The 25,139-nt window shown below is 37.7% G+C and overlaps 3 protein-coding genes across 3 annotated transcripts; 2 read left to right on the top strand and 1 right to left on the bottom strand.

Annotated features, from left to right (window-relative positions):
* Positions 1-394: 394 nt before the first annotated feature.
* LOC145696738 (uncharacterized) lies at positions 395-8,083 on the bottom strand. The gene is made up of 6 exons (XM_081773823.1): positions 7,969-8,083; positions 6,217-6,296; positions 5,520-5,632; positions 4,870-4,941; positions 3,558-3,839; positions 395-605 (listed from the first exon to the last, which is right to left on the bottom strand). The coding sequence occupies exons 2-6, from the start codon at positions 6,230-6,232 to the stop codon at positions 459-461; spliced, it is 630 nt and encodes a 209-aa protein (XP_081629949.1). The 5' UTR covers positions 6,233-6,296; positions 7,969-8,083; the 3' UTR covers positions 395-458.
* Positions 8,084-13,997: 5,914 nt separating this feature from the next.
* LOC145700222 (uncharacterized) lies at positions 13,998-14,371 on the top strand. The gene is made up of 2 exons (XM_081777473.1): positions 13,998-14,209; positions 14,254-14,371. Exons 1-2 carry the CDS (start codon positions 14,005-14,007, stop codon positions 14,355-14,357), a joined length of 309 nt encoding a protein of 102 aa, XP_081633599.1. The 5' UTR covers positions 13,998-14,004; the 3' UTR covers positions 14,358-14,371.
* An 8,131-nt stretch (positions 14,372-22,502) lies between these two features.
* LOC145697863 (acetylcholine receptor subunit alpha-type acr-16-like) lies at positions 22,503-24,482 on the top strand. The gene is made up of 7 exons (XM_081775069.1): positions 22,503-22,636; positions 22,678-22,990; positions 23,031-23,401; positions 23,447-23,542; positions 23,603-23,740; positions 23,800-24,244; positions 24,288-24,482. Exons 1-6 carry the CDS (start codon positions 22,603-22,605, stop codon positions 24,021-24,023), a joined length of 1,176 nt encoding a protein of 391 aa, XP_081631195.1. The 5' UTR covers positions 22,503-22,602; the 3' UTR covers positions 24,024-24,244; positions 24,288-24,482.
* Positions 24,483-25,139: the final 657 nt, after the last annotated feature.

A 25,139-nucleotide genomic window follows, 5' to 3' on the forward strand; every position in this document is an offset into this window, starting at 1 on the left:
TAAAGCGAATGGCTAACCACTAGAATCCGTTGCCAGTTTAGAACATATTCTCCCAGATCACTACAATTACTCTGAGAGCTTCAAGCTGCTCTTACTTGAAGGAATTTATAAGATGGGCTTTCCATCGAAGTTCAAATTTAACTCAACTTCTGGACATCTCAGCTCAGCTTTCTGGGAGTTGGTTTTCCTTAGGGTCGATCCCTGATCTTCACAGAAACAGGTTTCAAGTCAGGTCCTGACTCAGGACCCTGAGCTGGGAATACAGGTCTTCCACCAAGAAAAAGAATAATTTTGTCGTCAAACTCAGGTTAGGAGCTCAAAAAACAGGATACAGACCCTGACTCAGGTTTTTACACAGGATTTCGAAGAGCTTATGAATCGAATTTTCAGCTTTGTAAAGAATTTATTTACAGTAATTTTCAAAATTTTCACTATTTTTCTCATTTTTTTGCATATTTTCAATGGCAGGGGGTGTGATCCTTCATCGACGAAATCTTCCTGCCAGCGATTCGAATCATCTTCGCGCTCCAGCGTTCATTTACGCACATGTACGAACTGTGCTCGTAATGCTCCTTTTTGTAGGAAAAGCCGTCGTTGCAGAGAAACTGAAAATAGATAAAAATAGATTTCGATGAATTAATTAGTCAGATTCACGTAACAACGAGCGCAAAGATCAACAGAAATGAGCGGGTTGTTTGTGTTGGAGTCGTTTTGGGTGAAAACGCGCGAATTAAAAGAAAATGAAATTGTTCTGTTGATGAATTAAATAAACTATCGAATAAGCATCTTTCTGTTTGAATCATTTAACGCTTGAACGCACGTTTGAAAAGTTTCGCTGAACGCATATTGCGCAGATTTCTGCGCAGTGCCTTTGAAGGGTTCTAGCCTCGACTTTTTAAAAGATTTAAGAATATTGAAGATACCTAATTAAAGCTGAGACGCTTGGCGACAAGAAAAATATAGTTTTGAGTCCTAACCCTAACCTGAACCTAGCTAGAACAGGTGATTTCGAGTATTGCCCAAAAATATGCCATTTTTTCAAGTTTGATCGAATCAAATGCAAAAGAAGGTATTATTTTAAGAATAAGTCGTCATTTTGATCGTTTTTAGAGGTTAGCTTTTACTGAAATTTTAATAAACCATGAAAAAATAACTGATCTCGTCAAAAAGAGTCAGTTTACTTGTAAAATTTTGAGGATTTGAACTCGACGGAAATTTTCGCTCTGAAGCCAAAATTTTAACCCGAGGTAAAAAAATTTTTTTGATGTCAGATTCAGATTCCTCATCGAAAACGAGTCTGAAAAGTGGGGGTCATTTTAAATTTTGATCATGTAAAGTTTGAGTTATCGAGCTTCGAAGGTGCTCTGCGCAGAAATCTGCGCAATATGCGTTCAAGCGTTAACAAGGTGGCAATTAAGGAGCTACCCTTGATGATGATGGTGATTAAATTAACTTTTTATAGACATGCTTAGTTCGGACTTGAGAGTCCTAACTAGACAAAGACACGAATAGACAGGACTTGACCTATTTATTAATGTCTAGAATTGTCGATCAGACTTCAAAAGAGGGGCCCAAGATTGTCAATTTGCTTTTGAGTTGAAAGTTGACAATCATGGGCCCCTTTTTTCGAACTTCGATCGACAATTTTTTATTTAAGGGATTCCCCCCTCCCTTCCGAAAATTTTTACGAAAATTTATTTGTTGGGGGGGGGGATCCCTTAAGACAAGCCAACTCTTTTTTGTGTTTTCGAAATTAGAAATTCGAATTCGTAGCGAGATGCAGGGGCGCTAATCTAATTTTCCGACGTAACTTTATACTCAAGTATTCCTCAAGTAAAGTTATCAGCGCGGCCCGTGTTCATTCAAAACTCGCGGAAAAGTCATTAGACCCTGGTCCACTAGCCAGCGCGCCGCTCGTTATTATTGACCAGAAAACGCTTATCCTTTTTAGAAAAATAAAGATAGTTTTGGTTTAGCTCTAAACTTGACTTCAAACAAGCTGATTTCAACTAATTGCTTCGCATTTTTTCTATAACAGTTTTTCATTGTTTTTATTAATCAAAAGACCATGAAGAGATAATTGTTGGATTTTAATTGTTCGCTTATTTTCGCTACAATAATTTTCATAACTCACGTTTCTTTCCTTTATTAGATTCATTAGCCTCTAACAGTCTGCCTGACAAAGTGGCCATCAACATTGTTATCCAACGAAATTAAGGGCATCCACGTTATTTTCTGATGACAAAAAAGCAAACAATTTAAAGGTCTGTATTTCCTAAATATAATTTATTTGACGATTTGAGTATCAAAACTTAAGGGTATCCCTAAGCTTATCAATTTTTGCCCTAGAACTCTTTCTTAGGCACATTTTGATATCAAAATCTTATGGACCCCTGAGGGTTTTTAACGAGAAAATGCTGTTTGAAATTAAGGGTGTGACAAACATATGAAAAAAAATTTTTTTTGATAATGAAATTTGTCACTTGATGATGATGATGAAGTTTTGCTCAAAAACTCATCGGAGGTTTAATAACTATTTTAACGTTAGTAGAATCCTAAATCGATCAATGTCACGACTTCCTTGGCTGTTTTGAACACCAACAGACTCTGCTCCTCTATTATCGACTAGTAACCAAATGGTGTCATAGCATTAATCTCTGCAGAAACAAATTTACCTGGAGAATTAATCAAAAATATTTAATGTTATCAACAATGTTATTAACTAAGTTACAAGTTACAAGATTGTTCCGGGGCCCCTTAAAAGTATCCACTTTTGGTACACTCAAAACACGCGCTCTAAATAGTCCTGTGTTTAAAACTTACGAGGAGTGCCACTTCAAAAATGACGTATTAACCCCTTAACTTCCAATAGCCATTACTTGTAATTGTTGATAATTGAGTAATTAAGGAAAATCATCATTTTTGCTTTGTGTCAATTTTGGGGAAACATGAAATAATGGTCTTTTTATCCAAAACAACGAACCGAAAAACGTGGTTCCAAAAATGTGATGCGAAACCAACTGGAGCGGATAAGACAGTTTATTAAAGTCTGGCAAAGTGCTGAATATGGAAATTTGAAAATTTGTCTTTTTGAAAATTCCGTTGTTTGATAGAAAATAAGCGATCGGGTGATTTTCGGCGCTCAGACCTCGGATTATCCCGCGTTTGTTTCAAAATCTTTTAAACAGCTCTCACTTTTGCTTTAAGAATTAAGGGTGTCGCTCTGTTATTCATTATTCAAAGAGTTACCAAAAATTGAATTAAAAAATCGAGAAATTTGCGATTTTTTTCCAGAAATCTGATTGGCCTACCAGCAAAATTCGAACATTTGATTGATCACAATTTTGAGTCGAATTTTTGTGAAAATTGTCGCGTTTTTCGTCGATTTGTGCTCCCTAACAAGCCGAAAAACGGGATTTTTGATGGGAAAGAAATTCAATTTTTGACAGTTTTTATTCTTTACTGAATAATTACTGAATCAAAGCCAGATTAATTCACTTCATCGTTAGTTATTCACTTCACAGAACAGGCTCTGGAATCATTCTTTTCCGATTTACCTTGCATTGGCAGCCAATATCGACGTGCCCCCCACTTGTGTCGCATTTCTTCCCGTCCCCATCGATGCAGTACAAGCTAAAATTTTCACCTTCTAAATGGCCTACCTCGCATTTGTCCACTCTCTTGTGGCACATTTGCGCCGCGCCGAGATGCTTGAGCCGCTCGTCGTCCAGACCAAAGGAATTTTCCAACACCCATCTTCTACTCAGCCCGCAGCAGGCTTTGTGAATAACGCCGCGACAAACGACCGAAGTGTTTTGAAGATTTTTTCGTCGCTCGAACTTTTTTAAAAGGCTCAAAAAAGGGTCTTAACTTAAGGGCGTACACATCGATATTCCGAAAATTATTTTTTAACGAATAAATAGGGATTAAAGGCTCGAAAACCTGCGTAAAAACCTGTGTCAGGGTTCTGAAAAATCTAAAAAGAAAAGCCGCGTAGCGGCTTTTTTTAAAAACGAAGCCGCAAAGCGGCTTCGCCAGAATAACCTTATCAATCTTAATCTTGAAGAAAAAAACCTGACTCAGATCTTCTACACAGGTGGTAGATATCAAGAATCAGATTTCTTGTCAGGGTTTTCCCAGATTTTCAACATAGTGACCCCCTTATTTTCTCTGCTAAAAATTAACTTCAGGCAGTTATCTATTTCCTATGGAAGCCAAAAATTTAGATTTCTTGATATTTCGAGTTGCTAAAATGCAAATCTGGCACCTCCGATTCTTGCCAAAATGATCATTTTTGGAAAGTAAGCGATCTTTGACGAAAAATTTTGCTAAAATTTTTTTTGAAATTCGAAATTTCGGCCTCCATAGGAAATAGAGTAAGGTCTAAAGTTTTTGTTTCGAAAGTAAAATAAGGGTGTTACTATTTAAACTTTGGCAGAAAAGTCTGACAGAACATGGCGATTCTTGATATCTACCTCCTAAAAGAGCCTACTTTTTGAGCTAGGCATTAGGATAATGACCGAAGAAAGATGTGGTGAGTCAATATTGACATGAAGATAGCGATGTTTTTCAAAAAACATAAAGTGACAAAAAGTGAGCTCATTCTTTCCTGGAACAGATAAGCTAGCCCCGAATACAAGTATCCCAAAATCCTGTCACACTGTGCTACGCCCTTAGATAAGTCTTTCGGCAAGTCTAGATATTACGCTTGAGACACCCTTAATTCAAGAATCGTGGGAAAGAAGCGTCATTTCTGGTCAAAATTCAAAAAAAAGATGAAATTAATTATTGACGATCTTCGTAAAAATAAGGATGGAGCTGTCTAAATCACGGAATTAGCATAAAATCTGATGTACTGGTGAGCCATGCCTGGTCCTCATCGAGACACGTGTATGTTAGTCGACATCTTGGACCTTCGCAATCTTGGAACTCGTAGCGGACCTGAATTTTTGATGATGATTTTTCAAATTCGAAGCAGTTTTTTAATGAAAAATTTGAAAAATATTTTTTTAATTTCAATCTTATTTTCGAGAAAAAAGATCGAAGTCTATTTAAATTTCTTGCTGGGAGTTTTCGACCAATTAGAGGCCAGTATAGTTTTTGAACTAAAAATTTTATTGGCTCTTGGAAACAATACGAGCCTCTGATTGGTCGAAAACCCCCGTAAATTCTCGATTTTAAAGCATGTTTTCTTTTTTTAAAAATAGGCTGACAGTACTTGATAAGGATCAAGAAATTTCTGTTTATGTTATTAACCATCTTGAAAAAGCATATTGTCGTAACAGTTAGAAAAATAACTGTTTCTGTCAAAATAAACTTGTTTTGCGAACTTCAACTGAGATCCCAATTTGTAATTTCTTAATTTGGTAAACAGTTATTATCGTTATTTGCATAATACTGTCCGAGCAAAGACGGAAAACGGAGATCTAAGAAGTTTTCCTTTGTAACAGTATTTACGAAAAACAAGCAGCGGTCGTTTCGAAAATAAGAACCGAAACTTGTTGAATTTGGTAACTAACCTTTCCGTCATCAGAATTGACAGGCGTTGTTCCGCAGTTTTCGAAGCCAAGGTAGCCGGCTAGATGATCGATTCCCCCGCTGCCAAGTACTGTTACTGTCAGTGTTGGAAGAGCTACAATTTTCGGTTAAAACTGATAACATCTGTTCTAGTGAAAGCTCATCAATTCATTCTTCATGATTTTTCTTCAATTCTAACAAAGTGACACCCTTATTTTTTCCATCTCAATGGGCCGTAGTTTTATCTTGAAAAATAGGGGTGTTACTGTGTTAAATAATCAAAAAATATCTGAAGAAACATTCAATCAATTTCAACTTATCTCAACACACTATTTTTCGATAACTTAACAGAGTAACACCCTTATTTGTTTAGTAAAACTAAGGCGCCTTAAGGGTGTCAACATTGATTTCGACAGTTCTTTGGGAAAGATGAAACTAATTATTCATTTCATCAGGCAGACCCTTAACCTATCGATGTTGAGACCCTTATGGTAAAAGAAAATAAGGGTGTCACTTTGTTGAATTCTCATGTTTAGACAAGGTTAAAGCCGGAGATTTCTTACTTTAATCAATAGACAATTAAGTTCACATTTAATTATGAATCATAATTTATGATTCAATTAACCCATAAAAACTAGACTTTTCATTAACGTGGTCTCTCTGAAAGACCATTTATCCCTATTATGATTGTCCACTTACCGACTAATCCGCGCATTTGGTCACCCACGTGAGTCCACTTGAAGAAAGATGATGCAGCAGATGATGATTTTCGTCGTTTCCTGAAATGAATAATTTGAAAAAAGCGATTTCCTTAGCGCCGGATTTTGTAAAATTTTATGACAAAATGTGAGACACGTGATCAACGTGATTTTTGTTGAGTAAAGACATCGCTGGAACATGATAACGTAATCGATAATTGGAGGATAATCAGAGCGGTTTCATGTATTTTATGGTCGGTTAAAAATTTAGCGGGAGATAAATTTGCTATCGGCTATCTTAATTGAGTCATCATTTGAATAGAACTCTAGGACAAGAGCTTCATTGCAAAGTAATTATCAGATGGAACAACTGAAAGTATTTGATTTCATGCCGATTTAAAATTTCTCTTGAGTTAACATAGTGATACCCTTAGTTAATTCTATCAAAAATAAGGGTTGTCTCTTAAGGATCAATCAATTAATGGATAATTGATAAGGTTTTACTTAACTTCCACAGAAGAAAAATCCGGTTTTCTGTCCGAAGCATTAACAAAGTGAGCCCCTTATTTGACATCACATCCAAAATTTTTACCGTAAACCTTATTTAAATATGTCCAAACGTCTAGATCTTCAGAAAAACTTGATTCTTGAAGTAGAAACTTTCATTTTTTGAATGATTGAAGAATAAGGGTGTCACGATGTTAACCCTTCAAACAAAAATCGAGGAAGGAACGTCCGGGTCCTACGGTAACGGGAAAAACGTCAGCACTGATCCTTTAAATTGCTTGATCCGGATAACATAACCTCGATTAACTACGAACGATCCCCACTTCTCAAAACAAAACACGAATTTAAAATTTCATGAAAACTTGAAAACATGAAATTTTATGTAAACAACTCAACTCCTCATTTACGGATCTACACGTGACCCCTTCAGTTGACGAAAAAAGCAAAGATTCTGGAATTGAAATGAAAGATTATTTTAAGTAAGGGTATCCCTCCAATCTTCGTCCTGTGATAAGGGGATGAACTATTGTCGATGGGCAAATAAAGGTACTTGGGATTGTTAATTGCGCTCTTGATAAATCTTCCGGGATTTTTAGATGATAAAAACTCTAACTTCCAAGATTGCAGTTTGTTAATTCTATTACAGTTGGTTTCCAAATTTCCGGAGTCCAAATTTCTGGACATTTTTCAGATTTTAAGGCATCTTAGTGGGACACTACAAAATCGACCATTGTCCAAATTTCCGGACTTTTTTTCAAAATTTTATTGATTAGCGATCATTTTCTCTAGAAGAGGAATCAATTAACGGTTAAATTAACTTCTTTTTGGGCGCAAGCTGAGCTTGTTCGCGAGGTTGAAGAAGAAGAGTAATAACTTAGGGTGGTTTTTCTTTCATAATCTCTTTGTATTGACCCTGTACCAACGCTTTTTTAAGAATACTTGGTGGGACATAAAATTTTTTCCGGTGACCCAAATTTCCGGACATTTTTTGGAAACCAGGGGACAAAATTAGTCCGGAAATTAGGAAACCAACTGTATTTCTGCTCAAGTTGCTAAATTAAGGCGAAAATCGTGTACCAGACATAAAATTTTGCCAGAAATTTGAGTTTTTTTTTATAATAAACTCGGAAAAATCATGCATAACTGACAAAAAATAGACTGAATTCAGGTTTTTGGAGAAAAAATTAAGGGTATCACTATGATAGTATTATTCAAAGCTGAATCTCTCTTAAAATCAAGAACTTACTGTAAATTGTTAAATCTTCCTCGTTGTTTTCTTTTAATCTCTTTTGAATCAAAACTAAAATTTCTCAAAGACAAAAAGCTTTATTCTTCCATTCAATTTTTCGTCGACAAAATTCTTTGCTAAAAAAAATTCCAAGCGCAAAATCGCGCCGCGCCGCTGTTTCTAGCACGCCTCTCGCGCGCCCTCTGAGTCTTCTTGACTTTGCTCCGTCTACTAGAATCTGCTTGGTTGGACTCTTTGTTTGTTTTGATCAAAAAATTCTAGCTTAGTTGTTCCCCTTTCGTACCGTCAAGTTTTATAAATAACCTTTTTCAATTGATAGACAAACTGCGGATTTCGAGTGAATCTTGGAAAATTTCGGCACAAAAAAATGGTGAAATTTATAAAAAAAATATTAAGGGATCCCCCCCCCGATTTCGTCAACTTTGACTTCGAACTACTTTTTTTAGGGGTGAGCTTTTTACAAGTATAAGGGCTCATTTTGAAGCCCTTTTCTTAATGAACAAACTCTAGTACAGAAATTAATTTTCATAAGGGGAAACACCTTGAAAAGACGGGCTGAAAACATTGATACTCGCGAAAACCCCCATTTTGGGCCATTTTCAAAATCGAACTTGTTTTTTCTGCTCTTAGATAGAGCCTTAAATCAATAACAACTGTCTTCCTTGATCCCTGATCTACAATCTCTAGTACAGGCATGTGATTCCGTCAAGGATTGTAGAATTTTTCTTAACAAGATGTTTTTTAACTGATTTTTGCCATTTTTTTGACTTTCTTTGCTCTCTAGCGCCTTTTGGTGGTTAGATATTTTATTAAATCTATTTTTTTCTAGTTCAGTTTTCTCTAAGCTTTCTAATGAGCATTTATTCATCTGATTATGTCGACTTTGAAAAGTCGAAAAAATTGCGAATTTTTTCTAAGTAAAATTTTTCGTTAAAATTAGCCATTTTCAAAGCTGTGTCACGGCTTACCACGTGACGGACTCCCTTTGACATAATATATGAAAATGATCGCCAGACAACGGAGATTCCAAAAATATATCACATAAAAGCTCTCGATGATATTTTTCAAATCGGGAGGGGATCCCTTAAGGGTATCACTTTGTTTAATCTTTTCTAAAAGCCCTTTTAAATATTATCATTGTCCGATCTGTTTATCTAGATTTTTAAGGGTATCACTTTGTTTTTTTCAAGAAAAAATAAGTTAAAAAGCTGTCTTTATCTTCTTCTTCGATATCGTCTGCTTGACCCAGTTATTAGCGTTCAGCAAACTGAAGCGCGGGAAATAAATTACTCGCTAATCAACTTTGGCAAACGAAAAAACCGCGTGGTTGAACTCTGAGACGTCGTATCTGGAGCATCTAAGAGAACTCTGAGACTTCGAAAATGTAAAATTATGCAACTTCTGACTTAGCCGCTCGGCCGCCGACTGTTAAATTGGCGGTTCAAGCGAGATTTTCTAAAGCCTTCGAGATTTCATTATTTTTTTCTTGTTCCCAAAGTTCACCATTTTTTCTCCAGAAAAAAAAGTACTGTAGAAGGAACACTCGGACATCAATGGAATTAAGTGACTCAGTGAGTCAGAAACACGGGGATCAAATGTGGTCAAAATGCGGTGAAAAATGTCTGATTCGTGCTCTACACGACAATTTTACATTTTCGCGAACATGACGTTGTTTCTTGTTATCCCCAGTACCCATTTTCTCAGTAGTTCTATTTTTAACACAGAACTCGTAATTTTCAGAGAACTTCTATTGCCTCAACTTCAAGCAGAAGAAGCGAAAATATGGAAAGAACCAAAAAATGCAAGTTTTTTAAGATTACCAATAAGATTGCTATATTTGGCCTACCGTCCAATCAAAATCCTGATCCATAAAATCATTTCCATTAATCGGTTTAACCCAAAAATATAGGAAGAACCAAAAATGGAACTCATTTTATGAATCAGGGTTTTGATTGGCCGGTAAACCAAATGCAGCAATCTTATTGGTAATTCAAAAGTTCACTTCCATTTTTTGGTTTAGCGAAAAATATATAGTTTTATTGAATTAATTCGGTACCAAAAGATAAAACAAACTTCAAGTTTTGTGTTTGATGGTAAAGTTCCAAGTTTAAACATCAAACTGTCTATCAATTTCGTTTTCTGAAGAAATCGGTAACAATGTTAATCTGTTTTGATCAGTCAACAAAACCGAATGGTTATGTCAAACATTTAACAATGTTAAATCAGAAGCATAATAATTAGAGATTTTAATTATTGCATAACTTCAGCTAGGGCTGCCCGTATCAGAATTTTTTCGTCCAAAATTTCACAAAAAATGGAAGATAAAGATGCAAGCGCTATTGACTGAGCTCGACAACCTGTGTAAAAACCTGAGTCAGGGTCTGACTTTCAGACTCTCAAAAATCTTGAATAAAAAGCCGCGTAGCGGCTTCTTTTCGCGGCTTTTTATTCAAGATTTTTGAGAGTCTGAAAGTCAGACCCTGACTCAGGTTTTTACACAGGTTGCTGAGCTCAACCTACAAACCTGTCGATTCCTTAGAAATTATTGTAACCTCCAAGGTGAATTCGTCAGAAAAAAAATGTGTTTCTTTTTTCCATCTTTCTTGTAAAAAAGAACTGTCCGACACGAAAATGTGGATAGTTATCCGACCGCGAGCCTGTCAACTGGCGCTAGAATAAAATTCGTCTCTTGAAAAATAAAACATTTTGGAACGTGACACTCGTGGCGGTTTCAACCATGTTCTGAAAAGAAAACGTGACGCAAAAAATGTTTCTCAAAATTTTTCTCCACTAATAAGCGGCTGATGCTTTTTGACGAAAATGCGAAGTACCTTCTTGACGTGTCGCCTAAAACAGGATTGACGGAGTATCATCAGTCAATCTTGGATCATCCCTTTTTTCGCTGGCGATAGGAACGACTACCGTGGAGCTGAAAATGTCAGCGGCTCCAGAAATGTGACAAATTCTTTGATGCAATTTTTCACGGTCTTCTTTTCAAAGATCTTCAAAGAATAAAATATTTTCTGACCTACTTTTTTGGAAGTTCTATGTCAGATAATTCTTATCAGTGTCTAATAATTCCCGATAAAGTTCTGGTAGTCCACTTTATTCGTTTACTTCAGCTGGCTGTCCTCGAAATCAAATAGTACGAATGCGAGGAAATAAACACACGCGAACTTGGTATCGAGAATTTTCATTCAGATAATGGAGAGAAAAGTCGCAATTCCTCTTTATGTTTTTGCTTTTTTGAGTTTTCTTGGAGCTTGTATCACTGCGCCGATTTTATACGGCAAAACCCGCTGGCAGTCAAGTTCTGCTACCATTGATGCAACAACGACAGCAGTTCATTCGACGATGTTCCCTTCAACAACAAAAGCGTCATCATCTTCATTCCAGTCAACAACTTTGAGTTTGAAAGAGTCGACTTTGAATCCAACGTTTTCACCATCAATGGAAAGGACAACTACATCGACAACAGTTTCAACAATGACGACTACAACAACATCTATAACCACGAAAACAAGTTCTTCGACGACGACAGCAACAACAGCCCAAACAACAGCACCACCAACAACGACGACCCTGGCGACGACAACAAGCGATGAAAACATCAACCTCTGCTACGACTACGATTGTGGTAAAGGCATTTGTTTCGAAATCGACGATGCTCCGATGCTCCGATTCTGGTACGATTGGCTTCATTACTCATGACAAAACAGTAAATTTTCGTTTTATTTCTTTATTTTTTCAAACGTCATTTTTCAGAGGACTGCAACATGTGGAAACGATTCAAAAAACCAGTGGTGGATGAAAACAATAGCCATGAACAACGGCCCCCCTCACCACTTGGATTTCGAAGCATCGCCGAGAAAAAACGAATACATGATACATACTCACACATTGGATAGTACAACACAAGCGATGTATTACAGAGAGAATACAGACAACAATTATTATTATGTCTATCATGTTAAAACCGCTGGTGCTGATTTGTCAAAGTACGGAAACACATGGTTGATAGAACGAATCGCCTGCGATGATGCTGAATGCCCTTATACGGTGCGAGCAGCAGATGATCAGACTAGAGGCAAATAACAAAAAAATCAAGCTTTTGATTAAATTTTTTTTCAAGGTTGGAAAAAGAAGTTGGATGGTGGCTATAATTACATTCGACTTGAACCAGTTGACCTGAACAACAAGGACTTTCTTTGGTGGATCGAAATTCACGAGCAATGAAACTCATCTCAATCACTCTTTGACTTCTGAACTTGATACTAAACTGCTATTCTTTTAATAAATTTTGATAGATGACACCCATGTGAATGATTTGATGTAAAGTAAGATCCGATAAGTCCGAGATCCATCAATTTCGAAGTTTTCGATAATAAGCGGATGATAGTGTCGCCTAAAACGTGATCGAGGCAGTAAAATCAGTCAATCTTGGATCATCCTTTTTTTCGCTGGCGATAGGATCGACTACCGTAGCGATGAACAAGCGAAAATGTCAGCGGCTCCAGAAATGTGACAAATTCTTTGATGCAATTTTTCACGGTCGTATTTTATCAAAGATCGTCAAAGATTAAACTTTTTTTTTCGACCTTGATTCTTCGAAGTTTAATTAGATAATTTTTATCAATGTCAAATTGGTCCTGATAAAAGTCCAGAAATTCTGATAGCCCGTTTCATGCGTTCTTCTGCACTTCAGCTGGCTGTCCTCATAATCAAACACGAAGACGATGAAATAAACACACGCAAACTTGATATCGAGAAAACTCATTCCTAAGATGGAGAGAAAAGTCGTAATTCCACTTTATGTTTTTGCTCTTTTGAGTTTTCTCGGAGCTTGTATCACTGCGCCAATTTTATATGGCAAAATCTGGCAGTCTAGTTGTTCCACGATTGATGCAACAACGACAGTTTTTGATTCGACGAGGTTTCCTTCAACAACAAAAGCGTCATCATCTTCAATGCAGTCAACTACTGCAAGCTCATCTAATGAACCCACTGTGGAAATAACCCAATCAACAGAAAGGGAATTGACATCAGCGGCACAGACAATGGAGCCAGAAACTACGAGCAGACACAGCTTGCCCATCACGACAACAACAGCGTCGGTTTTATCAACAAAAACATGGACAACAACAATTCCTACATCTCCAATTTTTTCAACGACAACAGTTTCGACAATGACTACGACGACTACAACAACATCTTCCACGATTAAAACAAAAACAACAGACGATTTTCAAAAAGGATTTCTGAGTAAAATCCTTACCCCCGTATTTTATTTTCTCATTTGAAAGAGCCTAAAAAGTTATCCCAGATTCGCCGGGAACATGATGAAGTTTTCGAAAAAATGATGTCATGGCACGTGACTGAAGTCCCAAAAAACTCAAACTTTCCCGCTCGGGCATTTTCGGCTCGTCTGAGCTAATAAGGCTTGTAATAGCTCAAAATAATCGTCTCTGTGAGTTCTTTTCATCCCTTTATCTCTTGCTTGAATAATAGAAATTTAAAAGAATTGCATCATTTTGAGCTATACCAAGCTCTTGTATCTCAGACGAGTCGAAAATTCCCGGGCGGGAAAGTTTTGGCACTTTTGGGACTTCAGTCACGTGCTATGACGCTATTTTCCTCTTTTCAATGAGCTAATAAAAAAGGGGGGTCAGGATTTCATTCAGAAATCCTTATTGAAAATCGTCACAACAACAGCGTCAAAAACAACGACGACGCTTGCGACAAGAACAACCGACCCAAACGCTAACCTGTGCTACGACTTCGATTGTGACAAAGGCATTTGTTTCGAAATCGACGGTGCTCCTATGTGCATTTCCGGTACAATTGGCTTCATTACTCACGACAAGACAGTGAGTATATCGTTTTTATGTCTTAATTTTTTCAAGGCTCATTTTTAAGAGGACAGCAGCATGCGGAGACGATTCTAAAAACCAGTGGTGGGTGAAAACAAAACTTTTGAACAACGGCCTCCCTCATCACTTTGATTTCGAAGCAGCCCCGAGAAAAAACGTATATATGATTCACACTCACACATTGGATAACACAACACAAGCGATGTATTACAGAGAAAATACAGATATTAATTATTATTATATCAATCATGTAAAAACTGCTGGTGCCGATTTGTCAAAGTATGGAAACACATGGCTGATAGAAAGAATCGCCTGTGAGGATGCTGAATGCCCTTATACAGTCAGAGCAGCAGATGATCAGACTAGAGGTAGATAACGAAAAGATGGAGCTTTTGACTTGTTTGTTTTCAAGGATGGAAAAAGATGTTGGATGGTGGCTATAATTACATCCGACTTGAACCAGTTGACTTGAACAACAAGGACTTTCTTTGGTGGATAGAAATTCACGAGCAATAAAATCATGCCAATCATTCTTTGATCTCTGAACTTGTTAATAAACAACTATGCTTTTAATAAATTTTCGCAAAGGACATCGATCAAAATTACGCGATTTTGAGGGTGTTAGAGTCGAGATAGACCCCCAAAAAATGAAGCCTCAAAATCGTTTTTTGACCCGTAGAGTCCATTTCCGGGGTCAAAATTTTGAAATTCCGAAAATAGATTTTTCGAAAATTGTTGACGGGGGTCCTTAAGAACCAAAGAAGCGACCCTAAATCAGGTACCCGAGTTACCAAATGAGTATTTCACTGGCCTTTGACAACCCTGGTTTGCTTGGTTAGAAGTCCATCAATTTTCGAATAGGATTTATTTTTATTTCCGTTGCTGTTTATCGGTGTCAACTTATTCCCGATAAATGTCCCAAATCATTTATTCGTTCGAAACACCTGGCTGCTCGTAATCACTTCCTTCAAGTATGTCAATCAATTCGAGAATATGCACCTTAGATTCCAGGTCAGAGTCAAATCGTTGACAAAAAGAGCGATAATATTCGAGGCGATTATTCGTTTACTTCAGCTGGGCGTCCTCATAACCAAATAAAATCGCGTCGATATAAACAGACGCGAACTTCGTATCAATAATACTCATCGTATTCAAGAGTTCAGAAAATGGAGAGAAAATTCGCAATTCCACTTTATCTTTTTGCTTTCTGGAGTTTTCTTGGAGCTTGTATCACTGCACCTATTTTATACGGCAAAAACCGTGAGCAATCACGGTATTCTCCAAATGATGCAACAACGACAGTTTACCACTCAACGAGGTTTCCTCCAAGACCTGAGACCACATCTACATCAGCTCCAACAGCAACAGTCCCAACAACATCGAAGTCTTCGTCACTTGATTCGACGACAAAGACAGTTTCTGTAACAACAAAGACTATGTCTTCAGCAACAACAAAAACATCGAGCTCGGGTTCCACGTCAAGTTCCTTTGCATCAACGAGTCTGCCTCCATCTTCGATACAATCAACAATTATGAGTTCAAAATCACCTTCAACAACAACTAAAACAACAAAATCAACAGCATTATTAGCAACATCTTCCGCATCAACTTCCAGAACAACGATTACAACAGCAAAGACTACAACTACGACTCCAACAACAATTACGATAATGGATACTACTACCATGACTTCAACAACAACCGAAACAACAACAATTGCCACCACCACCACAGCGACAACGACAACGTCTACGACCACCACCAATACCTCCACCACAATGACTACGACCACGACTACGACCACGACTACGACTACGACCACGACAACGACTACGAGCACGACAACGATTACGACAACCACAACCACCACCACCAGCACCACGACAGTCGACCCAACCATCAATCAATGCTACGGTTACGATTGCGGTGGAGGAGTCTGTTTCGAAATCGACGATGTTCCAACATGCATCCACGCTACAATCGGATTCCTTACTCACGATAAAAAAGTGAAACCCTTCTCAAAATTCTTCCTCAAACATTACACTTTAGATGACGGTTAAATGTGGTGACGGGCAAAAAAACCAAAAATGGATGAAAACGAAAAATTTGGATAATAAAGGAATCCATCACGTGGAATTTGAAGCGACCCCTAGAAAAAACGAATATATCATCCACACTCACACACTATACGCAGACAAGAAGCCAACAAAAGCCGTTTACTTTAAGAACAGCAAGGATGGAAATTACCAATACGTCAATCATGTAAGAATCAGTGATATTGATTCGTCACAGCATGGAAACACTTGGTTGATAGAACGAATCGCCTGTGATGATTCAGAGTGTCCTTATACAGTGAGAGCGGCAGGAGACCAGACAAGAGGTAGGCAAAAAATTCGAGCTTTTGATTAAAAATCTTTTCAAGGGTGGAAAAATAATATAGATGGCAGCTATAATTGGCTTCGAATGGACAAAATAGACTTGAAAAATAGAGACTTTCTTTGGTGGATTGAACTTCAGGAGCATTGAGACTTTTGAGGAAATATCTTTATGAACCGCTTATTATTTCTGTTTTATATAATAAACTGCTTCTTTTTATTGAATTTGGCTGAATATGCCGCATGAACTTTTATCTCTTCCTTTCGGGATACATTTTTTGGCACTTAAGGTAATCGAACTTGTCAAGGCGCCCAAAGAAAAATCTTGATCCGAGAGTGTTTGCGGATTTCTGAATTATTGACAAACTTGCTTCCGTCTCAGGCATTTTGTTACTGTAAGACCTCGTTGGTTAGTTCAAACGTTCGGAGATCAAAAGTATTCGTTTGGTTCAGGTGCATAACCAAACATCACTGTAAATAAAAGACAATATTTAAGCATCTGAAAGCTGGTGCACATCTACCTTTTACCACTTGAGAAAGATCATAATGGAGAGAAAAATAGCGATTTCACTTTATCTTTTTGCATTTTTCAGCTTTCTGGGAGCTTGTATTACAGCACCGATCTTGTATAACAAATTCAACAATTCAAGCTTGAAAACTACTTCGACGACTACTACAACAACTTCTACAACATCAGCGCTTGATCGTCAAACAACGCATGGTTCAGTTCTTCCAGCTCCTTCAACTACAGCCGCAACGACTGACAAGACAATGAAAGTTCCACTCACAACAATGTCTTCAACTTTGACAACGACTTCAAATTCATTCGCAGAAACTACTGAGGAACCGAAAATGACTACATTTTCCCCAATCACATCATTTTCTATGGAGACAAAGAGTGTGCCTACAACTATGGCATCGACAAACCAAGAATCAACATCCGCTTCAGAGACAACAGCGACGGAGGAGAGTCCAACTTCAATCATGATCGCAACTTCAGAACTCAGCGTTGATGAGTCCGAAACATCGTCAATTACTATAACAACTCTACCTTCAACGATGACAGAGACAACGAGTTCAATCATACCTTCACAAACAACATCAATGTCAGCATCATCTTCAATTTCAACCGCAGAAATGATAACAACGACAACTTCTCCGATTGATTCTACTACCTATTCATCAATCGAAACAACAACAATGTCAGCAGACATCGAGACAACACCAACTCAAGCTCTGGAAATCTGCGATAAAAATAAGGTCACAATAATAGATGATTTCATCGAACCACGAAGAGACAATCATGTTGGATCTGGCGAGGCAACATTGTATTTTGCTTTCAGTATTGATATCTTCTGCAACAACTCGATGCCACTTGGTGAATTCATCAACATTTTCCACGTGACCGCTGGTGATAATATTGGTCACCCTGGCGACCGAGTTTTTGGGATCTGGAGAAATATCAATGACACTGATCTTCACATTGCTATTCATCACAAAAATCCAAGCGTCAACTATCAAAAAGTAACGATGGCGCCTTGTGATGAAGGAGAATGGAACACATACTCCCTCGAATTGAAAGCGCTCTCCGATGAGAAATCGAAGGATGAAAAGGTTGAGCATGTAATGAAACGAGATGGAGAAATTCTTACCTCTGGAAGTTACGATATTTCTGGTGCATATTCTTCTGGTCCTTTAAATTTTTACGTCAGCGATCCATGGCACCCTGCAGCTTCTCCTTTTCTAGTCAAAAATTTCTTTTACTGCTTTGATGAATAATTTGAAAATAATGTTTTCGATACTTAAACGAAAATGCTTCTATCAATAGAAATGGTCTTAGCTAAACTTGGAATAGAGGGGAAACGTGCTGGTGCACGATTACTGTAATCAATGGAATGATTTCGATCGCAGGGATCACACTCATTCGCACGCGGTCGTAGATTGAAAAGCTGTCAATCAAACTTCACAAAACGAATTCTTTCTTTCTTCTTTTCGCATTCTTACAGTTTCTTACACCGTCTTACGAGGTTCGTTAAAATCGCTTGCGTCGAAAAAAAGAGAGAGAAAAAGTTCACTTGCTTTTAAGAAAAAAGGTAAGAGCAAGGTCAAGTTTAAACTAAGCTAAGAAAAGTAGAGTCAAAATATGAACTTGTCTTTTTTTGTTTCCATTCGAACTCGGCGATCATCCCTTAATTCGGGCCAAATGATGATGAAGATGCGCTTTTCTTTAGTATCCCTTGGGCCGGCTCGTACTCGTTAATTATTTTTTCAAAAGAGAATCGATGGCCCTGATGATTATCCTGCTCACTTCCCCTTGTGTCCTCTAAAGCGTTTTTTTTTTCACATAACTTGACAAACTCAAAACTGAGGAAAAAAGGGCTACTCAGAGAAAAAATAATAATGCATTGGATTTAAATTGCTTTTTTTCGATCAAAAAAATAATTCAGAAGGTAATTTTTCTGCGAAAATTGTCGTTAAAACTTGTTCAAAGCGGCCTAAGATTGTTGATTTTCGCAAAAAAAAAATCTGATTTTCCGAAAATTGGCAATTTTTGGACCTATTTTCGAGGTTTTTCCGAAAATTAAGGATACTACCGTCGATGACCCCAATGACTGAAAATGTTGGGGAAATCGAAGGTAGAACCCTTAAGGATTGTAATTGCTCGATATTTCTAAGGAAAGAGAGGGGTCTTGAAAGTTTTTTTTTTCGGAAAAACGACGTAATGGATTGTGTTGTTGATCACCCTTAATGGTTGAGCTCCGCTCGAGCCCGCAAGCCCCAGCGAGAGGCTAGGGCTGTGCATTTTTCATGAGGCAGGAGCCACTCTGCGGCGATTAAAAATATCATCGAATAATTCATTTTCAACATATTTTGAAAAGTAAAAACTATATTCAGCTTATACTGAATTCGCATTGACGAAAAGAGAGACGCATTTGTCGAGAAAAAGGAAGCGGCGAGGAGGAGACATAGAAGAGAAAAGAAGATACGATCTTGGAAAGAAAGGAGAGAAATTATTTTCATGGGAATATGCATATTGAACAGATGAAAGGAAAAGTTCAAAATTTTAATGAGATAGAGGGTAATATATTTAATGTGTTAGGGTTGGCCCAAAAAAGAAGTTTCCTACATTATCTACTTTAGGGTCCAAATACTAAATTTTGTCTAAAAAATGGGGGAAATTTTGTTTGTCATATGATACATCATAATGATCCTCAGAACATGAGGAATCTGAAAATATCAAAAATAGACCTTTATGAAGCACTTGAAAAAACAGGGGGGGATCCCTTAAATGGGAGAACGTCAAAAAAATTCGACAAATTTTGCGTTGGCGGCTACTCAGCTCCTAATTGGCCGATGCGACGAATCCTGGCTTCTGATTGGTTGAAAATCTACAAGAAATTTTTCGAGATTTTTGTCGGTTTCTACCCTTCGTTTTCTATACGATAATTTATTTATATTTTCAAATAAAATCTCGATCTGATAAATTACATATTTATCCTTATCTTATTATCATTATGGTCTTTCAATTTTGTTCCGATTTGAACTTTCTGAAGTAAAAAATGATCCTCGTGGAAACCCTCTCTGTCCTGTGTAATTTGCTATCATTAGGTAAAAAGGCTCTTTGTGTCTTTCGATCTTGAACCCTTTCTTCTTCTTGGTTTATTTATTATTCCGTCTGTAGGACTGATCATCGTGGCGACGATTACGCCGTATTGGAAGATCGACAAGTCCGACGATTTGTTCAAAAACATCTTTCCGGATTACAACCAGGGCCTCTGGGTTAGGTGCAATCAAGAGATAAAGAGCGCAAAGTGGATTTGCTCGGGATTAGAAGATGTGTACAAAGAAATTCCTCTCGAGATAAAGGTACAGATTTACATTAGCCGCAATTTTGGTCAGTAATCGCGCTTTATACCCCTGTCTTGGCTCAATACGAATTCAGACAATCGGTTCAATATTCAATTTTCATCCATTTCTTGGTTCTTTTCAAGGGTTTTTTCGACCAATAAGAAGCCAGTATTCAATATTGGCAATACTGTAGTTCGAAAAAATGATTTGATCTTAACTTTAAACTGCTTATCATAGTTTAAGGGTGTCCACATCGAAAAATAGCGAATTCGATGTTGACACCCTTAAGCCTTGCCGATTTTTCTGCAAAAAGTCGGCTCTAGAATTTCAAATTTGAAATTTTGTCTTTCAGATTTCACGATTATTTATCATCGTCTCCATTTTATCCCACTCTTTGGCATTTCTGAGCGGAGTTTTTGGACTGAGATGCATCTCGATCGGTGGACATCGACCAGATTTTAAATACAGACTCGTAAGTTCTTTCTTATCAGCTTGAGAATTATGATCGTCATTAATTCATCTTTTTATCGGAGAAAGAAAGGGAAAACCGCTTTTCAGAACATTCTATCGATTCTGTTCCACATGATCGATTTGCTGTCAGTACTGGCCTGTACATTATCATTCACAATTCCGCTTCTTCGGGACTACTACAAGCCCTCTCAAAAGGTAACAAACGTCATTCATTTTCGTCTCGAAATTCTTTCAGCTTTCTCCCGTCTCAATTTTGAAGGGATCTTCTGTTTCAGTTCCCAGCTGGTGTATATATTTTCTAGTAGCATCTTTCTTCATTATATTTATAAATATCGGTGAGACCCCCTTAAACACTTTCCTCTTCATCGCTTTTTAGTCCTTACGTGCCTCATAACAGCCGAGTCCGCAAAGCCGAATTCGCGCTTTTTCCAGGAATGCGGGTACAATTTAACAATCAAGGTGCGCTCATTTTAATGTGATATATATTTCGCTGGGAAATATGAAAAATCATCGCTTCGCTAATCCCTTAATCCATTGTCCTGAAAATAGCAAAATCAATGGAGCAATCAACTGCTGGAAAATGGTCACGAACAGCGGCATGAACGACCAGAATGCGTGAGGTAATTGCTCAAAAATTCACATATCGACACCCTTATTTTATTCAAGAATCGGTTTTAATAAGGGTCTCTCTTTGATAATTTTTTTCGAAAAAAAACAATGCTCAGAAATCTTGTTTAATTTTCGTTAGAAGATAACAAAGAGACACCCTTATTTTATTCAACAATCAATCAAAATAAGGGTATTTCCTTGAAAATTCTTTTCGAGAAGGAACAATGGTCAAAATCTTATTTTTGTCCGAGGCTTACTAAGTGACACCCTTATTTTACTCAATTATCGAATAAAATAAGGGTCTCTCTAAGAAAATTCTTTTCAAAAAGAAGCAATACTCTTTTTTGTCAGAAGTTTATAGAGACACCCTGATTTTCTTCTACGATGGAAAAAATAAGGGTGTCTCTTTGAAAGTTCTTCTCGAAAAAAGGTATTTATATATGTTTTTAGTGGAAATCATATGTCTTACTCCTCAACTAGAATTCAAGAATACATCTGACACTGCTTTTCTCAACAAATAAAAACGTACAACTATAAATTTCCTTTTTCTTTTTTATTCAAAGTTTTTGATACTTTCTGAATTTCTGTTTCTGGTTGCAGATCGCTTTTCTTGTTGTTGTATTGAATTCAATCTCGGAGTTGTCGAACTTGTTGTGCTTGATGACCTGGCCGATCGGGAGTGAAATCATGGAGGAGTCGATCTTCAGTTTTCGCAGTTCAGAGGACTCTTTGGAGCTTTTCATAGAGGCGAAGAAGTTTTTGATGGTTGTCTTGGAGATCATTTTCTTGCGTGTTTTTTGGATTGTTAAAAAACGGTCGAGCTTTTATGAAAGAGAAGCCCTCATGTGGTGGTCGGAAAAATTGCCCGCGCAGGTGGGCGCAATTCCGAAATTTCGAAATTTCCGCCAAGGTAGGGGACAATTGCTGATTTTTCATCTAAGCGGGATATTTGAGATTCTAGCTCAGCTGTTCTTTCTTGGCGCTATTCTTTGATGGTTATTGCTTGGTTGATGGTTGATGGTAGAGTAATTGCTTTTTAATTGCTAATTTTATTGCTAGAATTGTAAATAAAACTTGAAATAATTGAGCCCATAAAATGGTTTTGAGAAAAAAGCTGAGAAAGAGAAACCGCATCATATATTAAGAAAATAAAAAAAATCATAGTTCATGATCTTTCCATCAAAATTATCAAAAAAGCTTCGAAAATGCTGAATTTTCTGACTTTCAAGGTCACAAAGTCGAGGAAATATTTATTACATTTATAGTTTTACCGCAAAGCTGAAAGAGTCTTAACTCGTTTCGTCAAGGCGAAATAATACCGGATGCACTAAAGTTGTACATTATGAGAATTGACGCGAAGACGGAGGCGTTATTGGAGTTCATCGTTAAAATACCACATTATTTTCGAAGGTGATCGCGAAGTGCGTCAAGCAGTCCGAAGTGAGACGGGCTCAAGAATGAGGCTTTTCTTTTTTGGATTTTTGAGCCTAGGTAAGTTTTTAAGAGATATTTTGAAAGAAAAACTTTTTTAGCTCATGGCCGCTTCAACACTGGAATCCTCTACGATCGCCTCCTAAAAGGCTGGAGCTACGTGGTCGACGTTAGTCAGCCTGGATGCACAATGAGTGAAGCCGAAGCGCTTGAAAAATTCGAAGTGCATCCTTGGGACTCGGCTCTTGTGCCCGACGAGTGCGTCAAATATATTGAAAATGAAATGGAAGAAGCGAATCCGGGAAAGATTCCGACTGCTTTTACGGACACTCCGATGCCGATGGAATTGGACATTCGATTGAGCCAGTTTCATGGAATCGACGCGAAACAGCAACGGGTCTTTTTTACGGCTACGTAAGTTAGAAAACAAAGAATGGCCATGAATTCTTCCTAGAATGGATTTCACCTGGCGAGACGATTTTCTTCACTGGAGACCGAGTTTGAACAACAATATCACGCACGTGATCATTGCTCCTGACCGAATCTGGAAACCCGATGTTGTTCTGATGGAGAGTCTATCAGACGACTTCGACAGCAAGTATCAGGCGGGTATTACAGTCAACTACGATGGCACATGCAACTGGATCACTCCAATCAATTTCGAGGCTGGCTGCGTTTTTGACATGACCTTCTTTCCTTACGACACTCAAGCCTGTCCCTTGACTTTTGGTCCTTGGACGTATTCAAGCAGAGACATTGCTTTCCAGCTCAAAACCGCGACGAATAATATAACTGGTCCAGGCCAGACGGGGCAAATTCTCGACAGTAAGGATTCTTTTTGATTTTATCAAGTGGAGTTACAGTAATTAGATCCGATGAAACCAAACTCGACGGAATGGAATATCCTTAGTACTGATGGAATCATGAGAGAAACAAAGTATCCCTGCTGCGTAGAAAAATATCCAGGCAAAGTTGAAAAAATTGAAGATAAATGTCCCTATGTTTAATGTTTAACTTTGTCAAAAGACATCACATACGAAATCGTCTTCAAGCGATACACCCTCTTGCCAACACTCTCCATCGTCGTCCCCTGCATTCTGACAGTAATTCTCATCATTCTCGGTTTTTTCATGCCCCCAGATGCTGGCGAAAAAGTCGGCCTAAGTAAGTAATCAAACATTCTCAGTCAATCGAACAAGCTCCAACGATATTTTTGTATTTAGACATCACGATTCTCCTCGCTCTCGTCGTTTTTATGGACCAGTTGACTCAGCAAATTCCCCCTATGCCCGCTAAAACACCACTTATCGGGCAGTTTTTCGTCGCATCTCTCGTTCTCGTTGCATGTTCTCTCATTTCGACAATCTTCTGTCTTCGACTACATCATACAACTGGAGAAGAAGCGAAGAGAATGCCAAAATGGCCAACGGATTTTCAAATATCTTAATTTTCTTATGATAGAATTAGCTCATTGTTTGTTAAATCCGTTGAAGATTCGATGCGTTTTCATCGATTTCTTGCCCAAGATCCTCTTTACCATGGGCCCACCCCCAGATCGGCCGCAAGAAAAAACGGACGAAGAAGCAGCTGCCGAGGCGGAAGAAATCAACGATGTTCTCGACGAAGTGAAAAGCACCACTGAACGTCTTCTGAAAGAGATTCTTGAAGGTAGAGCTGAAATTTTCGAGCGTTCGATTCACGATCATTTTAGAAATCGTTTGCATCAACAAAGCGACTCACGAGGGAGATCTTGGCGCAGCGTACGAAGAAGAGTGGAAATACGCAGCGACTGTTTTTGACCGGACAATGGCGTATTTTTACATTTTAGCAATCATTATCTTGCTTATCAGCACTTTATTCACTCGTTTCTGGTTGGATACGAGCCCTGTCACGTCTGTATAGAAAACTTATTGAATAAATGAGATGGACTAGGAAAAATGATTTCTGAAAGCAGGAGAAAAGAAGGGGTTAAGCGCTGTCATCGAAAATAAACTGCACTAGACTTGGCGCCGAAACGCACAAAAATGCACCGCGCGTTCGGTCTAGTAACCGGAGATTACCCCTTGACTTTGAAATCAAAAGATCGTCTTCTGCTGATCCTTGCATAAAAATCGACAACAAATTCGTTTCTGTTTAGACGACATTTTTATTATCTAAGGTACTTGAGATAAGCTACTTAGCTGACAAAGTTTAATTTGTGGTGCTTGTTCGATATGTTATGGATGGTAGCAGAGCTCAACTTTTTAGATGTATAATACGGCCTATTAATTTCGCTCTCTAAATATCTGTCTTCTTGAAATAATGCTGTCTCCGTCAAATTTCATTCCGAGAATATAATATAATATACGGTATAAAAGAATGTATAATATTATATAAATGATATTATTATATTATATGATGAATTATATATTTAATTTTTTATTATATAATTATTTTCGCCTTCGACTTTATGATTTAGCAACACTGATTGGATAACCAGCACTTGATTGTGGTGCTTATAGAGCATTTTCCAAAGTAAAGAGGATTACTTTCCTGCGCGAAACTTTCCATAGAACTAGACAGC

This window comes from Oikopleura dioica, chromosome 2, assembly GCF_907165135.1.
Source record: "Oikopleura dioica chromosome 2, OKI2018_I68_1.0, whole genome shotgun sequence".
Lineage (NCBI taxonomy): Eukaryota > Metazoa > Chordata > Appendicularia > Copelata > Oikopleuridae > Oikopleura > Oikopleura dioica.